Here is a 24,216-nt window from a genome sequence, read left to right on the forward strand (position 1 = left end):
TTAGCCTGCTCATTCAACTCCCTAACATTTCAAGAAATAATCTTCAAATTCATTGATGAACCACAACAGCCCTCTCACTACTTGCACTCCATGTAGATGAACCATACTCAACATTTAGACAACTCCTTAAATTTTTCAATTCTCACTGACCTTTCTGCCCTGATATTACCAGCTTCTTCTGATCACCCACCACATGTTTATTTTTTTTCCTGGCCACTATTACTAAAAGCAATCCCGTTATTTGCTCCTTAAAACCTTCCAAATACGTTCCCACAGATTTCCTAAAAGCTTTAATCCGATTGGTTACCCATTGTGATAGATGATGACTATCAATATTCTCCTTACACCCAATCTCCTTCACAGGATTATACTCATGCTCCAAAGGAACTTCTATGGCCAAAGGGAACACAACTAAAGGCTCACCACCTTTCTCCCAAGTCATCAACCTTTCATCGAATTCCCAAAGCTCATCCTCTGACCCAGTAGCAACAAACATAGAATCTACTATTTTGTCACCCTCATCTACACTGCTAACAATATGCCCCTCCTTGATAATAGAATTATTACCTGTTACAACTTCCCCATCCACAACTGAACAATCTGACTTGCTTTCTAGAGACTGATATAGCAATAGAGGAAGTACAATCCACCTTCCATCATGCAATTGCAACATTCATTCTTTGGAATTACCCCAAGTTTTATCCAAGTCTCCAACCAATTTCCTAATTGTGGGGCAAGGATGATTAACCCCCTCAGAATTAGAAGACCCAAAAACAATAACCAATCCTTTCGCACCCACCAAAACCTCACCCTTTTCTTCTATCACAGCCTAAGCTGCAGGAGCCACCGCCGCTAATATTAGTGGGTCACGAGGAGGTTGGGCCCATACCACTACCAAAATCGACTCAATGGAAGCCTAGGACACTGCCGCTGGCAAGATCAGCTCATTGTGTGACTTGGAAGGCCAACTCGGGCTCATCTAAACACAATAGCCACCACCACCTGGGATTTCCGGCATCGGTAATGCAATTTCCATGACCATCGGAGCCCAAAACCATCTCAAGTCGACCTACTGGCGAAGGCAAGACCACTAAGCACGCTGGCTGCATCGTGGGGCTTGATCCACTCTTTTCTGAGCTCGGGTCAGTGGAAGATGAAGTCTTAACTCCATCACAGACAAATGGGCATAAGAGAACTAGGCTGGCTTTGTCTTGATTTGTCTTAGAACAATCACCTGCCTCAAAGACACATGGGCTTGAAAAAGTCGGTCCAAAAGGACTTTTAAAAGTGCCCATTAGAGGTAAGTGGGCTTCCGAAGGTTCTTGGCCCATCCCTACAAGACCTAACTGTTCTGTATTTCTTTCTCGTGACACCCAATTGACAACACATTCACCACACTTATAACCCAATTGACAACACATTCACCACACTTATAACGATCCCAAGATACCCACCTCTTTCCATTCTCATTCACTTCCACAATTAGCCCTTTTCCTAACCAACGTGATCTCCTAATATCTCGCTCCTTCCTAGCAACAACATTTTTTGAATTCAAATTAAACCTTAACGTGAATCTGTGTTTATTTCCTTCCTAGATTTTCACCTCAAATTTATTATTCCATTTAGTATCACGGTCTCTCCCCTCCACCCCACCCACAACAATCAGGGAAGATTTGCCAGCCTGAGCTTCAAAAACCACCACCTGTGTGCAATTTTTGTCTCTCGGAGGATCCACTTTTTTCTCTACTATTCTATCCTTGTCCTTCTCTCTGATAATAGGCTGCTGTAAGTGCTTCACCCTTGCCTGCACAGGGGATTTCACCATTTCTACAAAGGACCAGTAAGAATTAATCTCCGAAAGCGACTTAGACTTGTACAAAACAAATTTCGGGCAACCCAACACATATTGGGAAGGATCCAACATTCTTCTTAATTCAATCCCAAAAACCCGCCAACCTTTTGCACCTTACCTCCAGGGATAAAAATAGATCTCCTCCTCCCGCCTACTTTAAGCTCTAACACTGATAAATACTGACCAAAAGAGTTGGAACCCCGTTGCATTGTGTAGGCAATATCTCCTTCCCTGAGCGTGTAAAACTGCTTAGGATTAACCCCAATCACAATGTGTTCCAAGTTATGCAATAACCAACTTGCTACCATCTTACCCATAAAAACTAATTGCATAAAATATTTTCCCCATTCAAAAACCTTAAGCGAGAAAAAAATTCCCCCCTCCTCAATCACCAATTGAAACATCTTAGATTCAATAAAAAAAAACTACGAGATCCACCCATATCAACCCAAAGAAGTAGACAAAAACAGTATTTGTGACTAATTCGAGGTAATCAGGCCTCTAACAATCACCATGACAGGAACCAAAATGTTTTTATCTTTGTTTTAATAAATACATAACAATGAAGGTGCTACTCCTCTACGTAAAACTTGGCCCAAAAACCTGAATTTTTTTTGAGTCCACAAATTTTCAATTGCTACATTTGACTTCCCTAAGGTCTGGACTAAAATGAAATTGTTAAGAGTCCCATCCAAAGACCCATCAACTTAATCCAGACTTTAGGGGGTATGTAGCAATTGAAAAGTTTATGAGACTAAACAACAAACCACAAGGGGTGTCACAGGGTCAATTTTTCACTCAAATTTTCTACCTGTGATGGCCCTAAGTCCCTGACTTAGTCTCAGCCAACACCACACACACTACAATAATACTTGGAACAGATTAAATAAGGACGTTTAAACACACAGCACATACAATATTTATAGGGAACCTACCCCCAACCTTTATTACTTAGTCTCAAGTACAAAGGAAACCCTTTTACAAGCCTAGAGAATTACATAGAATTTTCCCAAGGCCAAATACACTCTGTTGTTGACACCCCCAACAGCCTTAAGGTTAAATACACAAAATTAACTGTTATGGCAGTTACTACCTAGTAACAGCCTGAGTCTTGGACAATCTGCCACTTGTATTCTGACTTAGGACACCTTCAACTGATGTTGTCTTGGCCTGTTCTCCATGTTTCCAGGCCCTACACAACAGGTCTGATTATCAAGAAAGCTAGGAACTGCTTGGTAACTGCCACTACACATGCACAGCCCATGTCTCAGCAAACCATGAGGTCTCTGCCCATCCTCCAACAGCCCACTCAACATGTTCTCACACGTTTTAAGGAGACTTGGCCCATGCTCAAGGCCTCCCATCAACACTACAGCCCACACAGCATGCCCATATGCAGCACACAAATAACTACCATCAGCCCACTAGCACTTGTCTATGCATGCAACCAGCCCCCACTAGCCCAATGCCTTGCACACAGCATTTAATCATCACAACAGCCCAGCTCTGCCTTGCACTAAAGCCACCAAGCCCACACACAAGAAACCAACAACTAAGCCACTAATGTCATGCACCATCACATAGAGTCAGCACCACCTGCTGCTACCCATCATCACAACCATCTCTGCCCACCATGACCCTCCTCTGCCATGGCCTTGGGCATCATGTGGAGCAAGGTGCCTCCACATACTACCCCTCATCACTGCTAGTCGATCCAACTCGAATAAGGAGACTAGGCAAGTCCCCCTTAAAGAGCCCTTAGGAGCATCACTAGTCAAGCATGAGGAGCCATGAGTGTGTTGAGAAAACATGAAGCCAAGTGATTGGCCCAATGCTGCCCAAGCACCCTCATTCCTCATGCCATCATCAACAACACGTAATGCTCCTAACAAGGGGGTTAGTTGTAATTGAAAGTTTGTCCACAAAACATAAAATCTATTAATTTGTATGGAACTTTAATGATTTCATTTTAATCCAAACTTTAGGGGGGTCTATCAAAAGCTATTAAAAGATTTAGTACTAAATTGGGATGAACAAATGGGGGTTAAATTGTAATTTTCTTTTATTGGTAAGTTATACATGCATCCAGTGAGTTTGAACTCACAACCCTACCCTCTACCCATTCTTGCAGAAGGAGGAAGTGTTATGACTCATTGACTAATGAAATTACATAGATTATAATACATACACACAAATATTACAACAAAAACCAAGCCTTAGTCCCAAAACTTAGCTATGGATTCTCGCCAAAATAACCAAGGTTGACCACACGTATTCTTCTTTGCTATTTTTTTTTTTTGATAAATAACGTAAGAATATTATTAATAATAAAATTGCCAAACCAAGTACATTGGGGATGTACTAAGGGGGCACAAATCAATAAACAAGAGAACAACGATCAAGAAAAATAGAAAAGGAAGAGCAAGAAAAATGAGAAAAGACCACACTCCATTCAAAGAGAGTGTGTAAGAAAAAGGATTTAATCTCCAGCAAAGAGCGTTCGCAACCCTCAAAGCTTCTTGACCACACGTATTCTTCTTTGCTATTTTAAGTGTGATTGGCACAAGCTTATAAGCTCAGCTTTTAGTTTTTAGCTTTTATGTATAGTTTTTTAAAACTTCACTTTTTTCCGCCTTTTCTCACATTTTCAAATTTTTTTCAAGGTACAAGCATACTTTAGCAAACTTTCAGCAAAAAGTTTTCAGTTTCAGCTAAATAAGTTGTTCCTCTATGTTTATAATTCTATTAAACTTACATTCCATGCATTCTAATATCAGTCCTACTTAGCCAAAAGCTTTTCGATTCTATAGCATCTCTACAAATTTCTAACTTAACATTAACTCCATGTCAAGTTCCATCTACAAAAATCATACACCACAAAATTTCATCCAAAATCAATCTAGAGAACTCATCAATCACCAATGCAAATAGGTATGGACTTACCATCGATCCTTGATGCAAATCTGTAGTAATATAAAACTCAAATTTTTAACTTAACATTAACTCTAAGTTAAGTTCATCCACTAAAACTATTATCATCTTCAAAAATCATACACCATGAATTTCGCCCTAAATCAATCTAGAGAACTTATCCATCACCAATGCAAAGAGGTATGACTTAATATCGATCCTTGATGCAAACCTATACTGATATAAAACTCAATTGTGATGCCTCCACTTATTCTTGCACCAATTATAGCTAAATCATACATATCCTTAATAAACTTAATATACTTAAGAGGAAATATTTTCTTTTCTAAAACCCATTACATTACCTCTCCAGATATCTTATAAGAAAATTCTCATTAAAATGCCCAACATGACCATAGGGAATTCATAGCTAAACTATCATCCTTATTTTGCATTATTTACCAAGAAAAGTAGAGAACAATGGCATCCTTTATGATGGCCCATGTTTGTGGTTCAAACCTCACCTCCCCCTCCCCCACTATCTACCTATCAAAAACAAAGTAGAGAAAAATCTTTACTTTTTCTATGTAAAATGAAAATATACCATGTTTATTCTTCAAGCACCATTATAGGATATGAATGAATATACATATAGACTTGGAGAGGGAAAGGAGCATGGATTAGATTCCAGCTTCAAATCTTGACCAGAGGATTTCAGTAAAGCAAATATTTACATAATTTCTAGTACACTTCCATATACAAGTTGCTTCTTTTCTCAGTAAACCCTAGATCTCTCATTGGGAAAGACCAAGACGTGCAACCCAGTTGAGCTACAAGGCTCTTGCCTACAAGTTGCTTCTTTTCTATCCCTTTACTTCCATCATCTTCACAATACTTCCTCATTTCAGATTTTTAATTACAAAGAGAGATTGGTTTTTCTTCTCCTTGCTAAGATAATAAGCAACAACATATGATTATACATGGATGCCAAGTTTATGATCAATTCTATTTCTCTGGTTTTGAGTAGTAGTAAAAATCAACTAACTTTGTAATTGCACGCTATAATCAAATAAGCAAAAAAAAATGAAAAGATTCATGTAACTTTAATGACCAGAAGGGGAACTCTAACAAAGTGATCACTATATTTTATAAAGATGCTGCATTCATTTATTAAAAATAATTATCTGAACAAATCCACTTAAGGTGTTTTGAATTCAAATTACAATTGTATTACAAATTACGATGGAATGAAACTTGTTTTCAAGAACTATATAATTAGAAGTAACATAAATAAGAACTTACATTTTTAAGGGTTGCAAGTATCTCTTTTAAGGCTGATGGAGCAACCGCATCATGAGAAATGAGCTTTTGTAGACATGATAGCGAAATAACACTCAACTTGACAGTTCTGACCTCACAAGCCATCAAAAATATTCGTAAAATATCCTCATTGTGAGCTATTTCACTGGGGCTTGATAACAAACGAAGCTGCAAATTAACAATAAAAGAGTAGATACATTTCAAACTCAGCCTCTGCAAACATCCAGATCAATGCCAATGAAGGACTTTTTTTGTGGGTTTGACAATCTCCACAGCAATGCATGGCATGAGCTGCAAACCATAACTATGAAAACTCTTAAGATTAACTATTGAAATTAGCCTAGTATAACTGCAAGAAGTACAAATTAGGATAGATATTGTCTTTTGTTTTTCTTGAACTTGTTGTATATGTTTCTTGTTCAGAGTGTTCACCATCACAAACATGATGTTCAGTTTTTTTCAATAAAAGTCTTATTACCTATCAAAAAAAAAATTTAATATTGTTTTTTGTTTGCTAGCATTGCAATCTGTGTAAGAAGATAAGCAATCAATTTTGTTCAGAACAAGAATTGAAAGAAAGTAGTATAATAAAGGCAGAAAAATACTCACACCACCTTCCTTTTTCTAAAGGTTTCAAAAATGCTTGTGGTGTCACCATTTAAATTTGGCTGGCACCCAAGTCAACATGTTCTAGCTCAAATGCCACTTCCTTTTTTTCCATAAAATAGAGAGGATCGAGGTTGTGGGTTCAAGAATCAAGACCCAGTGGGTGTGTGTAACTTACCAATCAAAGAAAAGACATCCATTACCATGGGCTTCAAGAATTTTCACCTAGCTAACAAGGAAAATGGTTGAGGAAGGGTTTTTGCTTAACGAGGAAAATGGTTCAAGAATCAAGACCCAGATGGTGTGTGTAAATTAATTTTCCTTCCTTTCTGTTTTCTATTTCCTTTCTTCTTCTTTTTAAATCCTTCCTAGACTAAATGGAGAGACAAAAATATTGAAATTCAAGCTCAACTTTTATGAGTTACAGCCCAAGAATACCAAAAGAACCTTGCCAGCACCCCATGGTGCCTAATATGAGTATTTTTCTAGTTGGAGCTGAATTAACTATTTGGGACTATAGAAAAATAAACAAAAGGAATAAAAACACCAGTTTCATTTTGTTTCTCTCTTTTCCAACCAGTTTCTCTGCAACCAAACACACCATAAACTATTTCAAACTCAAAACACCAAGTTTAAAATCTCAGCTCAACCAAAAAGCAACTCTACTGAACCCAATCCACAAACAGATATATTTCCCAGTCAGTAACACAAATATCAAGGTTCCAATTCTTGCCACTTTTTCTCTTCCTCCATTTTCTACTTAACCAAACACCACAGTGATGACTCTCTCTCTCTCTACCCCAAATCAATACTCCAAATTAACCTACCAATGAATCCACCATTCACTTCAACCATTCCAATGTCATTTCCTAATAACCCAACTCCAATTCCAAGAATTATACTCAATTTCTAGCAATTAAAAAAACAATTTGTTCGCCACCTCAAACAGATATTTCCCAGTCAGTAACACAAATATCAAGGTTCCAATCCTTGCCACTTTTTCTCTTCCTCCTTTTTCTACTTAAACAAATACCACAGTGATGACTCTCTCTCTCTCTCTCTCTACCTCAAATCAATACTCCAAATTAACCTACCAATGAATACACCATTCACTTCAACCATTCCGATGTCATTTCCTAATAACCCAACTCCAATTCTAAGAATTATACTCAATTTCTAGTAATTAATAAAACAATCTGTTCACCGCCTCACATACATACATGCCCAATTACACCTACACAAATGCATACATACATATAAAACTATCTCTCCCCCAACTCAATACTCCAAATTAGCCTCCCAACGGATACATCATTCATTTGAACAACTCCAATTTCATTCCCTAAAAACTCAATCTCAATATTAGGAACTATACTCAATTACTAATTATATAAACAGCATGTTCACTAACGGTTAAAATAATGATTAAGTGATTAAATCCACCATTTCTTAACAATTTAAGCTTTTGTGATAAGTGATAGTTTATCTTTTTTTTTATAAATAAGAAATTTTTTTGATAAAGACTACTTCAATGAGAAAGGACATGAAGTAGCCAAAGAATTACAAATAAAGAAATAAATAAATTATGTACAAAAAGACAAGGAATCTAGAAATGTAGCAATAGAATCAAAATGAGTATAGCCACCATTTCTTAACAATTTAAGCTTTTAGGACAAATGATAGTTTATCTTTATTTGTGTATATATGTGTGTGTGTACAAAAAGCCAAGAAATCTAGAAATGTAGCAATAAAATTGAAATGAGAATAGCCCCATGCACATGACCAAGCAAATAAAGAACTAGAAAAAGATGCTAACAATTGGCTCCCTGTGCACTCCACATCTTCAAATGTAATCAATTAAGTTCCCCCCAAATAGACCACATGAAAGACAAAGGAACCATGTTCCAAACAGCCGATGAATGTTAGCCAATTCCTAAAGAGTATGAAATTTTCTTTTTATATATCAATAGTTGAGAGTGAAAGGATTTGAACCCTACCTATATGTTTCCATTTGAAACACTAGGAAGTGTCAGTTGAGCTACAAAGCTCTTGGCAAGTGATAGTTTATCATTGTATCATACCAAGTGTTACTGAGTTTAAAGCTTTTCTCCATTCTACCTCCCATTTAAAAAGTTGAAAACCCTCCACGTTGAGTAGTACTTAACGATAGTTAAGTAATTAAATTCACCATTTCCAAACCGCTTAAACTTTTACAGTAGTTTATCACCAACTCACATAAAGACACCCAATAAGCTCTCTAGCTCAAATATCACTTCCTCATACAAGAATGGGTGGAAGGTCAAGCCTAGAACTAAAACCCATTAAATATGTGTGTAACTTAGCTATCAAAAAAAAAAAAAAAGAGAGAAATACATAAATAAAAACATACATAGATATAACACTATGACTTTACTCAAATCAATATTCCAAATTAGCTTCCCAATGAATCCAATCCACCATTCATTTGAAACAATTCCAAAGCCATTTCCTAAGAACCCAATTCCAAATACAAAGCACTACACTCAAATCACTACCAATTAAGCAAACAGCATTTTCACCAACTCATACATACATACATACACAATTGCACACACATACATGTACACACACAAATGAAAACATATATGAATGTGTGAAGGGTGAAAAGGAGCTGGGACCTTCAAGATGGCGTGCTCGGCACCGTCTTTGACAGCGGGGTATCGGCGGCGAGCCTCGGCGGAGAGAGCGCGGAGATCTGATTCCAAGACCGCCATGAAAGCCATCTTCGAAGCTCTCTCTCTCTCTCTCTCACTGGTTTGGTGAAAATGGAGTGAATTTCTTTTCTAGGGTTAGTAGATAGATGGCTATGAAATCAGGAAACGAGACGAGACCATCAAGATCGAAGAGAATGAAAGTTACATAGAGACTCAGAGAGCCTTGCACGTAGTTTAGATCTTGGGCGACAAAGCGAGAGAGAGAGAGAGAGAGAGAGAGATCCGTTGTAACACGTGCGGGACACACGAGTGGGATGTGAAAGAAGTAGTTGGGCCTAGAATCAGACGGTCTCTGGACTTTAGACAAGAGCGTTGATTCTGTATGTCTTTTTGGTAGAATTGATTCTGTATATGTCTAAATTACAAAAAGCAACCAGAAGTCCAGCATATATCCAAATACTACCAAAACTTTCCAAAAATATCTGATTTTGCTCTCAAGCACAAACTGTCATTTTGAGACTACATTAAATTTCTGTTTAATTTACATTTTTTATTTTACATGACCATATTTCAAAAACATACGTTAGATTATTTATTTTATTAAAATATTTTTTTTAATTATTTCTCCATCTTCATAGATCACAATCTACAATTTTAATTCATCCTTAGAAAACACAAAGAATAAATAATAATAATATTTAAAAAAATGCATATACACAACTACAGAAAATAGACTATAGATACATAACTTTACATGAACTAATATGGGCGATTGCCCAAACTTTTGCATTTACACAATTTTAGAGCAATTGCATCAGGGGGTCTAAAACTTTCCATCTATTTTACAAAAGGAACAAACTTTCTTTTCTATTTTACACGATTACTTTTACAAAATACCCACATCAGTTTATCTATTCTAAACATTTATTCAATAAAATATTTATTCTTTTACATTTTTGATTATCTCCTTCACACTCCTCTCTAGAACCCTTTCACTCGCTACCTCTCTCTCTCTCTCTCACAAGCCCAACACAACCCAAAATCACCAACATCCAGCCACCATCAACAATCAATCCACACCCACCATCAACCCACCTAGCCACCATCAATGAGATCAACCACCATCCTTAACCCACCCAGCCACCAGCAACGAGATTAGCCACCATCATCAACCCACCCTTCATCAAGCAACCATCCTCCAAAAACCCAAATCCAAAGAAATCTCAAACTAGCCAAATCCATTATACCTGAAACTCCATTCAACCCATTACATATGAAATCAAAATCTAATCCAAACCAAACACATGCAAGCAACAAGTTTACCTAGCAACATCATCATCATATTCATCTTCTTCTTCTTCTTCTATAAACTTCCCAACAAAATAACTCAAATGATACCCAAATCAAAACCAAAAATCCAACCAATCCAAAAACAAGTTTACAAGAAAGACAGCAGCATCTCAAACTTGACACATCCTCACCGCTCCCAACATCGCACCGCTGCCAACAACCCAAGCAAGCCCCAGTTATAGCAACCCACTGCTAGCACCTTCGATCCCTTCCCACTTGATGTCATGCGGTGGTGGTTGAGGTTGGGCCAGGCAATGGTTTTGTTCTTGGGTTGGGGTAGTGGTTTTGTACGAAGAGTGGAAGAAGACAAAGGGGAAAAGGAAAGATGAAGGGGAAGAGAAAATTGAGGAAGAAGGTGAGGAGAATGGGTCTGTAGTGAAGTGAAAGAAAAAAAGAATTAAAAAATGGTCAACAAATGAACAGTAATTACGCATATATGCACAATTACTGTAGTAAGATGATATATTTACACATCTCTACACCCACTGATGTGGGTACTTTTTGGCCCAAAATGTGTATATATAACCACTTTTTGTATTTTAGACTCACTGATGTGAGTGCTCTTACATGTATTGATGTGAGTGCTTTAAGACTGTTTGAAAATTATCTTGCTCCTTTGCTTTCTTCTTCATATTTGAGTTGTTATTTATCTACCATGAACTACCTTTTTTTTTAGAAGAATCAACTACCTAGACATGCTATCGTGTATATAATTGTTATGATGCAATTATTGTGAGACAAGCAGTAAAGACAAGGTATTAGAAGGGACAAAATGACTTGGAGGAGAAAGGAACTTTCAAATGATGTCAAGTGTTGTTTGTACATCACATGAGATATTAAGTGTCCGTTTGGCATAATTAATTTTGCCAGCTTATTTTATTATTCAGTTTGTTTTTGTTACTATTCATAGGCCCAATTGCACTTTTTTATACTATTCATAGGTCTCACTGTACTATTTCAGCTAACTTTTACTTTTATCTACAGTATTTTTAGCAAAAAATTTTCAGTTTCAACAAAATAAGCGGATTCCAAACAGACCCTAAGGCTGTGTTTGAATTGACTGAAAATCATTTCCGGAAATTATTTTCCGTAAAATCCACGCGTTTGGCAGCTACGGAAAATCATTTCCGTTTGACCAAAATTTACACTTGTTGACCCGGAAATCATTTTACATACTTGTTTTACCTTCAAATGATTTCCGTAGCTGTGAGAGCAACACACTCAGCCAAAACACCTGAAACACAAGACCAAACGCAGCGAGAGAGAGAGATTGTTCGCAGCGAGAGAGAGAGAGACCGATCCAGACACCGCGCCGATCGGCGTCGATCGTGATCGCGATCGACGCATCGCGCGATCGCGCGAAGCGTCGATCACGATCGCGCGAAGCTTCGATCGTGATCGCGCAAAGCTCTAATCGCGCCGATCGGCGTCGATCGTGATCGCGATCGATGCATTGCGCGATCGCGCGAAGCGTCGATCGCGCGAAGCTTTGATCGTGATCGCGCAAAGCTCCGATCGCGCCGATCGAGATCGCGATCTCACCGATCGTGATCTCGCCTTCGTTTGTCCGGATTTGATGATTTTTTTCTGGGCTTTGTTTGTGATTTGAGGAATGTATTCGTTTGGTAACCGAGAAAATGTGAGCAACAAGTAGAAAATGTATTTTCTATGGTATTTTCAAGAACACAACCAAACATCAGAAAATATTTTCCGAAAATTTTTTTGAAATACAACCAAACACATGAAAATATTTTCTTTTCCGGAAATGCTTTTACACGAACCAAACGCAGCCTAAGAATAGGGGTGTGCATGGATCAGGTTGAAGAGTTTTTTCAACCCAACCCACCATAGTGGGTTAAAAAAATTCAATCCAACCCAACCCACGTGGATCAGGTTAGACCCATGGGTTGGACAGTTTTTTTTTTTAATTATTATTATTATTAAATTGATCATTATAATAACATCACCACAAATAAGAGCAAATTTATAATCAAATAATAATGAGCATAATACCAAACAAACACAAACTATATGAAAAGAACTTAGGGTTTGAGTTTTATTTAGGAAAATGGGCAAAAAAAGTGAATAACAAAATTATATAATTTTTTAATATATTTTTTAAATTTAAAAATATATTAAATATAGGTGGGTCGGGTTAAGTTAGGCGGATTTGTAAATCTCATGACCCGAACCCAACTCAACCCACTGTAAAAATTAAAAAAAAAAAAAAAAAAATCATGACCCAACCTAACCCACCAACCCTTAAAAACCAACCCAACCTGTGGGTTGAGTTGGGTCAATTTTGGTGGGTTGGTGGGTTTGCTACACATTCTTAATTAAGTGATACATGTAATCAAGACAAGTTGACAAGTTGTTGAAATGAAACGAAGGACTTGAATATCTTAGAAAGTGAAAGAGGCTCAATTGAGAGAAATTAAAATAAAAAGATGTGAATTTACTTCACGTGAGATGTTAAGTAAGATAAGGAAAATGGCAAGATGTTGTGGACAGAGGGAGAGAAATGGCATTTAGTGCAGGCATTTTTGCCTATTATGCTATTTTTGTAAACATATTAGTTATATGGCTAAAAACGAAACATATTAATTATGTGGCCTCTTTTAGAACGTAAGTCTATGAAACTTGAGTTCCAAAGAGGTAACTAGAGGCTTAGAGTCTCGAGTTCTTCACATTGGAACCTGAGTCTTAGGAACTCAAGTCCCAAATGAGACCATATAATCAGGGATAGAGTTAGGAATTTGTGTTTGGGGAGGGGGGAGGGGAGGGGGGGGGGGGGGAGCTAAAACTATCATATTGATTCTAAGCCAAATGAGAAGTGGGTTTTGTTGATGGCAAGTACTAGAGAAAAACAGTAGAATTACAAAGGAAAGGGATTAAGAGTGTCAAAATAATGAATGTAAATAAATAAATAAAAGAAAAAAATAAGAAGAAAAAGAATCATGACGAAGGGGTGGTCAAAAAAATAAATAAATAAATCAGGAAGATGAGATGTGAAAGTTACAGAGAGTGCACTTTGAAAGAGAGAGAGAAAAAAAAAAAAGAGAAAAAGAGAAGAAATGTCAGAAGAGAAGAAATTTGTACCGAGAATTTAGAAAGAAAATAAATATTTTCAACAAAAAAAAATGTTTATTTCCTATGTGGCAATTTGTGATTGTTGTCTGTTCCCATAATAATCTTATGTGACAGATTGTGATTGACTGTCTATTACTATCACATGGATCACCATTTTTTCTCCATTACTTACAGTCTTCCATGAAAAACAATTGTAACAAAATATATGTAAAAATGTGTGATACTAGTATTATTTAGAAAAAAGAATAAAGAAAATATAAAGTGGAGCTACAAATGGGCAAACATTCACATGGAAGGTAGATTTGTTTATAAATGCCATTACACATTTTTTTTTTTTTTTTTGCAAACATTTCTCTTTTGTTTTTTATAGAAACAAAGATATGAGATGTTCAAGAATAGAAAAGGACAAAACAAGTGCAAAATTGAGATTTTGGGAGCCAAAATTTGGCTAACATGTTGGAGGTGGGGGCCAAAGCTTTGTTCTTTAAGGGGCCAACTCTTTAAAAAAATATTGAGTGGGTTCTATTTTTACCTATTGTTAGAGTGTTACTAAATGAAAGAAACACTTTTCGAAAACTGTTAAACTAGTGAAATTGGGTGTTGGAATTTCTAAAATTAATGAATGTGGGAGTTTTATGCAGGAATGTTAATGCATGTTGCTCCTCCCTCTTCTTCTTATCCCACTTGTTTTATATATGTTGAGTCTCATTTGTGAGATTTAGCAAAAAGTAATCGGACAATAACTTGTAATAGTTGATTAGCTAGTAAGACTAGGTTTCACATTAGGCATCGTGTGGCAAACTTGAGAGTGGATTTTATGGGTGCTTAAACTAGCTTGGTTTTGCACCAAATAAGAAAATCTAGTTAATCTAGCTCAATTTGATTTGTAACTATGAGGGAATGGTGACTTTTAGATCAAATAAATTTGATAATTTAGGACAACAAGCATTAACTGTGATAAAGCTAATAGATTTGAATTTGAGGCTGCGTTTGGTTGGATGTAAAATATTTTCTGAGTGTAAAATATTTTCAGGTGTAAAATATTTTCGGAAAAGGAAAATATTTTCAAGTGTTTGGCTGTATTATGAAAATTATTCTAGAAAATATTTTCATGTGTTTGGTTGCATTCTGAAAATGTTATTTTCCTACTAGTTTCTCACATTTTCTCACCCATTTTCTCAGCTACCAAACAAAACCATTCTCAATACACAAAACCATTCTCAAATCAAAACAAACCCATTCTCAAATCAAAACCATTCTTAAAGAAACAAAAATCAAAACAAAACCATTCTTAATACACAAAACCATTCGGTCAAACTGAAAGAGGGAGGAGGAAGAGAGAGTGATTGCAAATCGAGGGAAAGGGAGAGGTAGATCAAGAAAGAGAGAGATCGGTCATAGGCAACGAGATTGGTCTAGCGATGGCAGGCTTCAGGCGGTGTCGAGATTGAGATGAAAAGAGTTCGATCTATAGGCGGCGGGACGATCTCAAGGTGCGATCTCGACAGGACAATCTCCCCAGCGCGATCTCGCAGCGTGAGCTCTATGGCGCGATCTCAACAGCGCATTTGGGCTTGGGGCGGTGGTTTGAGCTCAACGGCGCCGTAGGCTCACTCTCTCTAGTCTCTCTTCGCTCTGTCTCTCTCTCTCTCTCTCTCTCTCTCTCTCTCTCTCTCTCTCTCTCTCTCTCTCTCTCTCTCTCTCTCTCTCTTTGCGTCTGAGTCCGAAATCATTTGTAGTGAAAATAAAAGTGTAAAATATTTTCCAGGTCAAAGGCTCATTTTACACGGTCAACTGAAATGGTTTTCTGGAAAATTTTATTTTCCATGTGCAACCAAACACGCATTGAGGTGTAAAACCATTTTCTGAAATGGTTTTACACCAAAACAAACGCAGCCTAAGAGTGCAAGTTTTTGTAACTGATTTGTAAAATTGGAAGCTCCATTACCAATTGTTGTAGGAAAATGCCTTTAAATAGCATTTCCATACAAGATTGATTATGAAATATACACTTTAGAATGATCTCCAAAACAAGAGCAAGAACAAAGAGAATTAAAGAGAAAAAACATATACAAACACACAAAAAAGAGCACCAAATATTTATGTGGTTTGACTTTTGACCTATTTTCATGGGCAAGACGATAGAAATTTTCTCTAACAATTAAAGAGCATACAAAATGGAGTAAAGATGTTCTCACAATACTGAAACCTAGATATGCCCAAAATTTACTCTTGTCACAAATAGAAATCTCTCACGAATACAAAATTCAAAGCAGCACATAAAACATAGAAAATTTACTGTCTTTTCTCTAGAATTGCCTTAAAGCCCCATCCACACAACCTCCTTCATAAAGGTCTCTTTATCTCAAGTTTTGCCGCACTTGTATTCCTAGCCAAAGCATGGTATATATGTTTTGATAAGGGAACCAATGTCCTATGAGAGAAGTGTTGTCATCCACACAAAAGAAACATTTGCAATTTAATAAAGGTGAATAAAAAATGTAAAAACAAGTGGAATTGGATGCACTAGCAGTAGTTTATCTCATTAATAATGCTGTTGTAAATCATTCACTTGAACCTCTTCTCACAGGTTGCAGAACCCTTTTGAAGGCCTTCTCTAATATGTAGACTGAGCATATCTATCGGGAAGCAAACCAGTATGCAGATGCGATGTCATGGCTGAAAACACGTCTCTTGTGAGGGGTAATCTTATAACCCTTAATAAGGAGAGTGTATTTTATAATAGTGATCTGACTATTTAATGAGAAGTAGAGTAAGCATGGAAGTAGAGTATGCTTGAGAGACACAGAATTCAAGTGAAGGAGAGGAAGTGCTTGAAAGAAGTGTTAAGAAGTTTAAGGATAGCAGTAGAGAGAAGGCTTTCACCCAGCCACATGTAATAGGAGACATCCCAGGAGCATATGCACAGGCCTTCCGTTTTGATAGAGAGAATGAGGAAGAGGAGGTATCGGACACAGAGGTGGAGGAACTGTTTAAAGGAATGGTCTAAGTATCACTCTCTAAGGAGACTAAAGCTCGCATCAAAGCGCCTTGGTCCAAGGCATTGATAGTGAAAGTGTATGGTAGGATAGTGGGCTTTAACTACCTCCCTTTCAAGATCAATACCTTATGGAATCCTAGGGCCAAGATGGACTGTGTGGACTTAGGGAAGGATTATTTTTCGATCAAGTTCATTGATAAGGAAGATTATGACAAGGTGTTATGAGGAGGACCATGTTTCGTTGGTGAGCATTTCTTGGCCATCAAACCTTAGAAACTGTATTTCAAAGCATCAGAGGCTTGTTTCTCCTCAGTGGCTGTGTGGGTGAGGTTCCCAGAACTACCCATCAAATTCTATGATGCCAGAGTCTTGAAACAAATCGGCAGCGCAATTGGACATGTTCTAAGGATCGACTCTTTCACGGCATCTGGCATTAGGGGAAGCTACGCTAGGTTGTGTATTCAAGTGAATTTGGATAAACCACTGATTAATACAATGGAAGTTGGAAGGCGGAAACAAAAGGTGATGTATGAAAGAATAAGTTCCTTATGCTTCTATTGTGGACATCTAGGACACAAACATGAAAGTTGCTGAAGGCGAAGGATGCTGAAAGCGAGCAAGCCATCACTAACCCCCTAAGGAAAACCAAATGGAGGATGCTGAAAGGAACCTCTTCTCACTGATTGCAGGACCCTTTTGAAGACCTTCTCTAATATGTAGACCGAGCATATCTATTGGAAAGCAAACTGGTGTGCAGATGCGATGTCAAGACTTGGCTGAAAACTCGTCTCTTGTGAGGGGGAATCTTATAACCCTTGATGAGGAGTGTATTTTATAATAGTGATCTAACTATTTAATACTATGATATGCCTTGCAATATATTTAAAAGCCAAAGACACCCCTTGCAATATATTTAAACCAAATCCAAACATCAAACTTTATGGGTTATATACCCATGGGATGCATGTGTTATGTGCACCAAACTTAAGGAACACCTTAATTTAAGTCAATAATCAACAATAATGATGCCACCTAGCAGTTTAAAAAAATTTCCCCCAAATTGGGTTAGAGCTAAAGTTTGTCCTTATTTTCATGGCCATCAGTTTGAAGAAATGTAGATACCAATTAACAATGGTGCTTATCTCAATTTTGAAAGAGGAAAACAGGAACTACTGTACCCCATATTCACCGTTGTAAATCTTGGTCTATCATTCTTGGGGCTATTATGGACGACCAATGTAAAAAACTCAAGTCATGCGTAGTTTTTGAAAACTCGCAGAAAACAATTCTACTAGCATTTGTTCTGTGCTTTCATTTTAAATCTGTCACAAGACATGTAATTCTTTTAACTGAAACCCTAGCACTGGGATGCTTGTATAAATCTACAAGGAGAAGATTCAATCCTGGCTTTGGTTCCCATGATGAATCAACTAAAATACACAAGAAACTAGGGTGCTTCTACCTTCGACCTTATGCTGTCTTGTCCCACATGGAATAGAAACAAGTGGAGAGGCTACCGTGTGGGTGTATAAAAAAAGAGCAACCAGGATCGTCCAAATTACTTACCTAGACGGCGGCAATGAGTGACCATGAAGGCCCATGGCCTAAGCTTGTGACTTCCATTGCACTACGGAGGGGTGCTCGCTTAAGGTCTGTCCAAGTGATGGAACCTACGTCATAATTTGCTGCAGTGGGGGCCTTTGTTAGGGCGGCCCCTTTCCATTTCTAGTTCAAATTTTTCTTATGTACATATCCTGGGCTTTTGTGTACGTAGGACTGATATCTTGGGCTTGTATGAATAACTTAAGAAGGTAACTGTGTTTCATCATCACTCCATGTGGATGTGGAAATTGGGCTCTTCGTTCATTATTCTACTTAGGTGAAATGGGTTTACTATCACCTCCTACAATCCAAAACATTTGCAAAATAGAGAGTTCAGCCTTAGAGTATAAATGTGTAAAATACACATTTTGAACCAAAAAATATTTCATATCAGTTCGTTCAAAAATGTGTAAAATTTTTTAAATTTTTCAACGAGTTACAGTATCCGTGTAAATTTACACGGGCACAGTAGTATGTGTATTTAGTTTTTTAATAGTTTTTTCTCTCTCTTCTCCACTGACTCTCACCTCCCTCTCTTTCAGGCGTTGTGTGCTCTCTTTTTCTCACGAAAAACCCACCCCATCCTTTCATCCTCAGTTCTCTCTTCCTCTCTCACATCTCTCTCTCGTTCAAAGCATGCCACCAGAGTTCACAGCGTGGCGAGATCGGCGCTATGGGTCACAGCGTGGCGAGATCGGCGTTGTGGGTCATAGCATGGCGAGATCGACGCATGGCGTGTGGCGTGGTCTCGATGGTGGCTGTGTGGGTTTGGGTCGATGATTGATGGCGATGACGTGGGGAGGTCTCGATGGTGGGTTTAATCTGAGTTTATGGTGTGGGTTGGTCTTGGTTTGTGTGGGTTTGCTTGGTCTGGGTTGATTTGGGTTGTGGGTTGATCTGGGTATGCATGGAGGCGTGGAGGCATGGAGACGATGGCGTTTTGATAGGCGTTGATTTTTCTTTGTGTGGGTTGATTGGTGTTAGTTGATCTGATGTTGAATCTGATTTTTCGTGTGGGTTGATCAGTATGTGTGGGTTGATCTGATTTTTCTTTGGTTTCTGATGATTTTTCGTGTGGGTTGATCGGTATGTGTGGGTTGATATGATTTTTCTTTGGTTTCTGATGATGGTGGTGATGGTGTCTGGGTGGTCATGGTGGCTGTGGGTCTGTGAGAAAGAGGGGTAGTGAGGGAGTGAATAATAAAAATTAGTAAAATAATGAATATTTTAATGAATAAATGTGTAGAATAGATAAACTGATGTGGCTATTTTGTAAAAGTGGATGTGTAAAATAGAAAAAATAGGTTTTTTTTTTTTTTGTGTAAAATAGACAGAAAATTTAGAAAAACTGATGTGAATGCTCTTAAAAATAACTAGTCCGACAGTGTCAATTAATAAATAGGAAAAATAATTCATTGCTCATCTATGGGACATAGAGTTTATTGGAATTAAATTTAAAAAATAAATAATATTGTAATTAAACAACCAAAAGGTGCTCGGACTACGTAGTATATTTTTATTAGATATGAATTTTGACAAATCTATAGTTGGATTACTTATTCTTATTATGTCCTCTATGCTCACAAAATTTCTAAAAAATTATAAATCAATAGCTATGTCATCAATAAATTATTTAAATTGTAAGTTTTTATAGTTTAAAATTATGCATAAAATATAAGATTATAAATTATATAGTAAATAATATCTGATTGATACAAAAGTTGACGTGTGTATTAAGAGTGTAAAGAATATGCAACTTAACAGTTAGATTTTCAAAATATGCAGTAATGTTTATCTATGCTACTATTTAAGGGGCTTGCCCTATTTGGACCAGAATTTTTTTTTCCAAAATGCCCCTACACCTGGACAAAATTGGAGGACAATCAAGTAAAATTATATTTCTAACTTTTAAACAACCCACTACAGAATAACTTCACATCCACTAAACCATTACTAAAATTTAAATTTGCTACAATCACTCCTATTAAAATACGGCAACCAACTCTTCCCTTCTTCTTCTCTTTTTCTTATTTTTTTTTTTAAAAAAAAAAAAAATCTTTTGCAAGATCTCCTCTTTTTCCCCTCTCATTCACATTAAGTTAGTTTTTTTTTTTTTTATAATTTTATTTTATAATTATTATCCGTGTCCCATCATTATATAAAAAAAAAAAATGCAAGAACTTTTTTTCCTCTCCTTCACGTTAGTTTGGTTTTAAAAAAAGGTTGGTTTAATTGTATAAACCCCCCCACCCCCCAAAAAAAAAAAAACTCCATCAAGAAAACTCTCACTCCACGTGCAAAACCAAAACCACCCTCCCAACTTACACAATCAATTGCAATTTCTTTGCAATAACTTCCTACTAAATATTACTAACAACTCAGTAACAATGGTTACTAACCTTAACAAACTTCTCCTAAACTCAAGCAATGTATTTTGCTATCGAAATTTTAATGAAAAAAAAATATATTCAAGCATGGCATTTTTTTTTTTTTTCAAATGAATTCCAACTTCTCATTAACTCTTACTCAGGTCTAAAACATAGTTCCGATTAAAATTCTTTTTATTAAAAAATAATAATAAATAAAAACATTAACAATTATCCTTATCCCCTTTTCTCTCACCTTTAAATTAGGACTCAAGTTTTTAACTTCAAAATCTTTGATTTTAGATAAACTTCTCTCCTACTCCTACGATTCAAACTAAATAGTTTTAGTTCAAATAGTTCCCATGTTCGCCACTTCCAAATCTTATGTTTTTTTAATAAAAAAAAAAAAATCACTTCTTCTTTATCTCACTCTCATTATATAAGCACACACGATCTCTATTTATATATATATTTCACGTCACTTTTCAGGTTCTTTCCATAGATTTTAGGATTTCATCAATTTTTTGCTCACTTCATCATTATCTCCAATTTTAGAAAGGTTTGTTTCCTTTGACAATGTTGAAATTATTAATTTATTAGTTTGTGTATTTTTGTTTTCATAATTTTTTTTTATTAATCTTACCCCCCCCCCCCTTTTTAATCTCTTCTTCTTTATTTCTTTCTCAAGTCTTTTTTCCAGTTTATTTCCACAATTCATTGCTTTGATACTCTCAGTCTCAACAGCAGAAATCAACACTTATATCATTCCAAATTTGCACATATCCAATAGAGTAAATTTCTCATTCAAAGAAAAAAAAAATTCCCACGTGATGTATTATTATAAATTTTTTTTTTTATTTTTTTTGTGAGAGGGTGATAAAAAAAATTATTTCACTTACAAATGCTTAACATTCATCACACCTTTAGGTTTTTTTTTAGTGATTGGAAAATGTAGTGTAAGGTTATAATCTTATGCAACAATCAATTTTGTAACTAAATTTTATCCAAAATAATAATAATGTCAATTGGGAAATTTGCAAGTAAAAGTTACTGTAGAGAGGATCATCTTAATAAATTCACTTTCTTGGCTCAGAAAAAAGAGAAATTGAAAAAAAAAAAAAGAACTTTCATAGTCTTGAATGGCTGGCATTATGATGCCGTTTGGAGTGGGCGTCTGCGTTTTCAGATTCCGCGTTTTTAGATTTTTTTTTTCCCCTATGCGTGAATAGTAACATCACATAGATTCACTGTGCAGGGGATAAAAATCACTGTTCACGCACTGTTCATCACTGTTCGCAGCATTGTTCATGCACTAAAAAAATTAAAAATTGGTCTTACGTTACTATTTACACATTTAAAAATTATTTTGCTACCTTATTTTCAGTTTTCAGTTTCAGCAACAATATATAGGATCCGTTTGGATATAGCTGAAAATTGAAAACTGAAACTGAAAAATACTGTAGCAAAATAAGAGCCCGTTTGGATAGGCTGTTCACAGAACCTTAACGCGCATTTTAGACAAAACGTGATTTGCCAAATCGTTTGGCTCCACAAAATCAGCACGTTTGCGTTTTCAAAATCCAGATTTTTCACGTTTACAAAACATTGCAAAGGTTTGCCTTTTCAGAGACGCAGATGGGCTTACCGCTATTTTTTTCTTCAGAAAATAAAAATATCGCCAATACCATAAGAAATACCAGCTTTATCCCTTCCCCCATGTATACCGTACCGGAACCTTGGCCAGTACAGGAATGCTAATAATTCGTTCCGGTTTAAATACCGGCCGTACCGGAGTCATTCCGGCAATACCGAAGCGAATACCGAATTTTGGATACTGGATTTCTAAGAAATTGAAGGTCTTTGAAGAAGAATAAAAATCGAAGAAGCAGTTGAGGCTTTTGTGAATCTTTGAAAAAAAAAATTCACCTGTCGTTGCAGATCAATCAAGCTGCTGCTTCTTCTCATTTCCCTGATGCTACCTCATGAACTTCTTCTCTTTCTTTTACTTCTAGCAAGTTCCTTCTATCCCACTTTTTCTTTTTCTTTGTTTTATCCGGCTGTGAATCTCAATGCAAAATTTTGAAACTTGTGGTCAGTAATGGAGAGAAAGAAAAGTCTTCAAGTTCACTTTTTACCCATCCAAATGGTCATGTCATTCACGTGGCCTGGTGTATTTTTTATTCCCTTTAACTGTGTTATAGTATTACTCTTTAACTCAAAAAAAAAAAAGTACAATAGTATATATATACTGGTTATCAAAAATATATATATTATAATAAACTATATATTCTGTACATTAGTTAAATAGTATCAGATATTTGTCAACAATGATCGTAATTAGCTCATTGCTGCTAAGAGATTTTGGGAAAAAAACTTTACCATTGTTGGTAGAAGTATAGATTCTCTGATGAGGTTGATTAAAAAAAAAAAAAAATGACAACGTTGAATACTCACTTTTTTGAAACTACATGGATAACTTAATAACAACCCGAAGGGCCAAAGGGAGTAGCATAATTAGTTAGGGACATTTACCTCATGAAGTGGAGGTCACTACTGTTCCTCTTCTTTGGGGCCAAAACTTGTTTATCTTAAAAAAAAAATGGATGACTTAATGATAACATTATCTACCTTCATTTTCAAGTTTCAACTCTTTGTCAATGACTTTGATGAGCTCTATTTATTTCATCATCTTAAATTTATTTTAATACTTGTTTGATTCCCTTGAGTTATACCAATTAGCTCTGCTTATTTTTTTTAGTAATTATTTTAATATAATTATTTTCCTAATCATTTTAATATCTTTCTCTTGACGGTTTTTTTTTTCAATTTTAAATTATATAAATTTCTCTCCATGATTCCAACAACGACAACATCATTATTGTTATTATTATTAATGTAATTGTCAAGCTTAATTACATATTTTCAATAATAATTAAAAAAACACTGATTAAAAGAAAAATGACAAAATAACCTTAACAAAATAGTTAAGTCCTTTTTTGGAATTTACACTCCAAACAGCCATTTTTAAAACAGCTTATCCAAATGCTTAATGTAGTTTTAAAAATAAAAAACGCATATTTTCACATTTTTACCAAACGCTTATCTGTGGTTTTTAAAATTATGTTTTCAAAACGCACGTTTTAAAAACGCTCGTTTTAAAAACGCACCTTTATGAACAGCCTATCCAAACAGGTCCTAATTTTTAAATGTGTGAATAGTACCGTGAGACTCATTTTTAATGAAAAAATTACAAAAAAATGAAATTTATGGGTCCATAAATAGTACACAATGTGCACTGATGGATTAAAAAAAGTTAGAAAAGTAAAACTTTGCGTTTTTCAATGGCCACACGTCCCACATCGTAAAACGAAGGAAGAGTAGAGGTAAGCGCATGGTATTAACGTGAAGCATGCGCCGAAGAACAAC

At 36.1% G+C, this 24,216-nt stretch overlaps 1 protein-coding gene and 1 non-coding gene across 3 annotated transcripts in view; one reads left to right on the top strand and one right to left on the bottom strand.

Annotated features, from left to right (window-relative positions):
- LOC115979973 (protein MON2 homolog) overlaps nucleotides 1–9,770 on the bottom strand; it is a 42,382-nt gene extending 32,612 nt beyond the window's left edge. For both annotated transcript variants that reach the window (XM_031102098.1, XM_031102097.1), the window contains exons 1-2: nucleotides 9,346–9,770; nucleotides 6,065–6,250 (exon numbers count right to left, since the gene is read on the bottom strand). In XM_031102098.1, the coding sequence (XP_030957958.1) occupies nucleotides 6,065–6,250; nucleotides 9,346–9,450 (291 nt within the window). In that variant the 5' untranslated portion in view covers nucleotides 9,451–9,770. The remainder of the gene's footprint in view (nucleotides 1–6,064; nucleotides 6,251–9,345) is intronic.
- Nucleotides 9,771–18,380: 8,610 nt separating this feature from the next.
- LOC115983070 lies at nucleotides 18,381–18,541 on the top strand. Its single transcript, XR_004089874.1, has one exon. It is a non-coding gene; the product is annotated as a U1 spliceosomal RNA (small nuclear RNA).
- The last annotated feature ends 5,675 nt before the right edge of the window (nucleotides 18,542–24,216 follow it).

Source organism: Quercus lobata, chromosome 3, assembly GCF_001633185.2.
Source record: "Quercus lobata isolate SW786 chromosome 3, ValleyOak3.0 Primary Assembly, whole genome shotgun sequence".
Classification (NCBI taxonomy): Eukaryota; Viridiplantae; Streptophyta; class Magnoliopsida; order Fagales; family Fagaceae; genus Quercus; species Quercus lobata.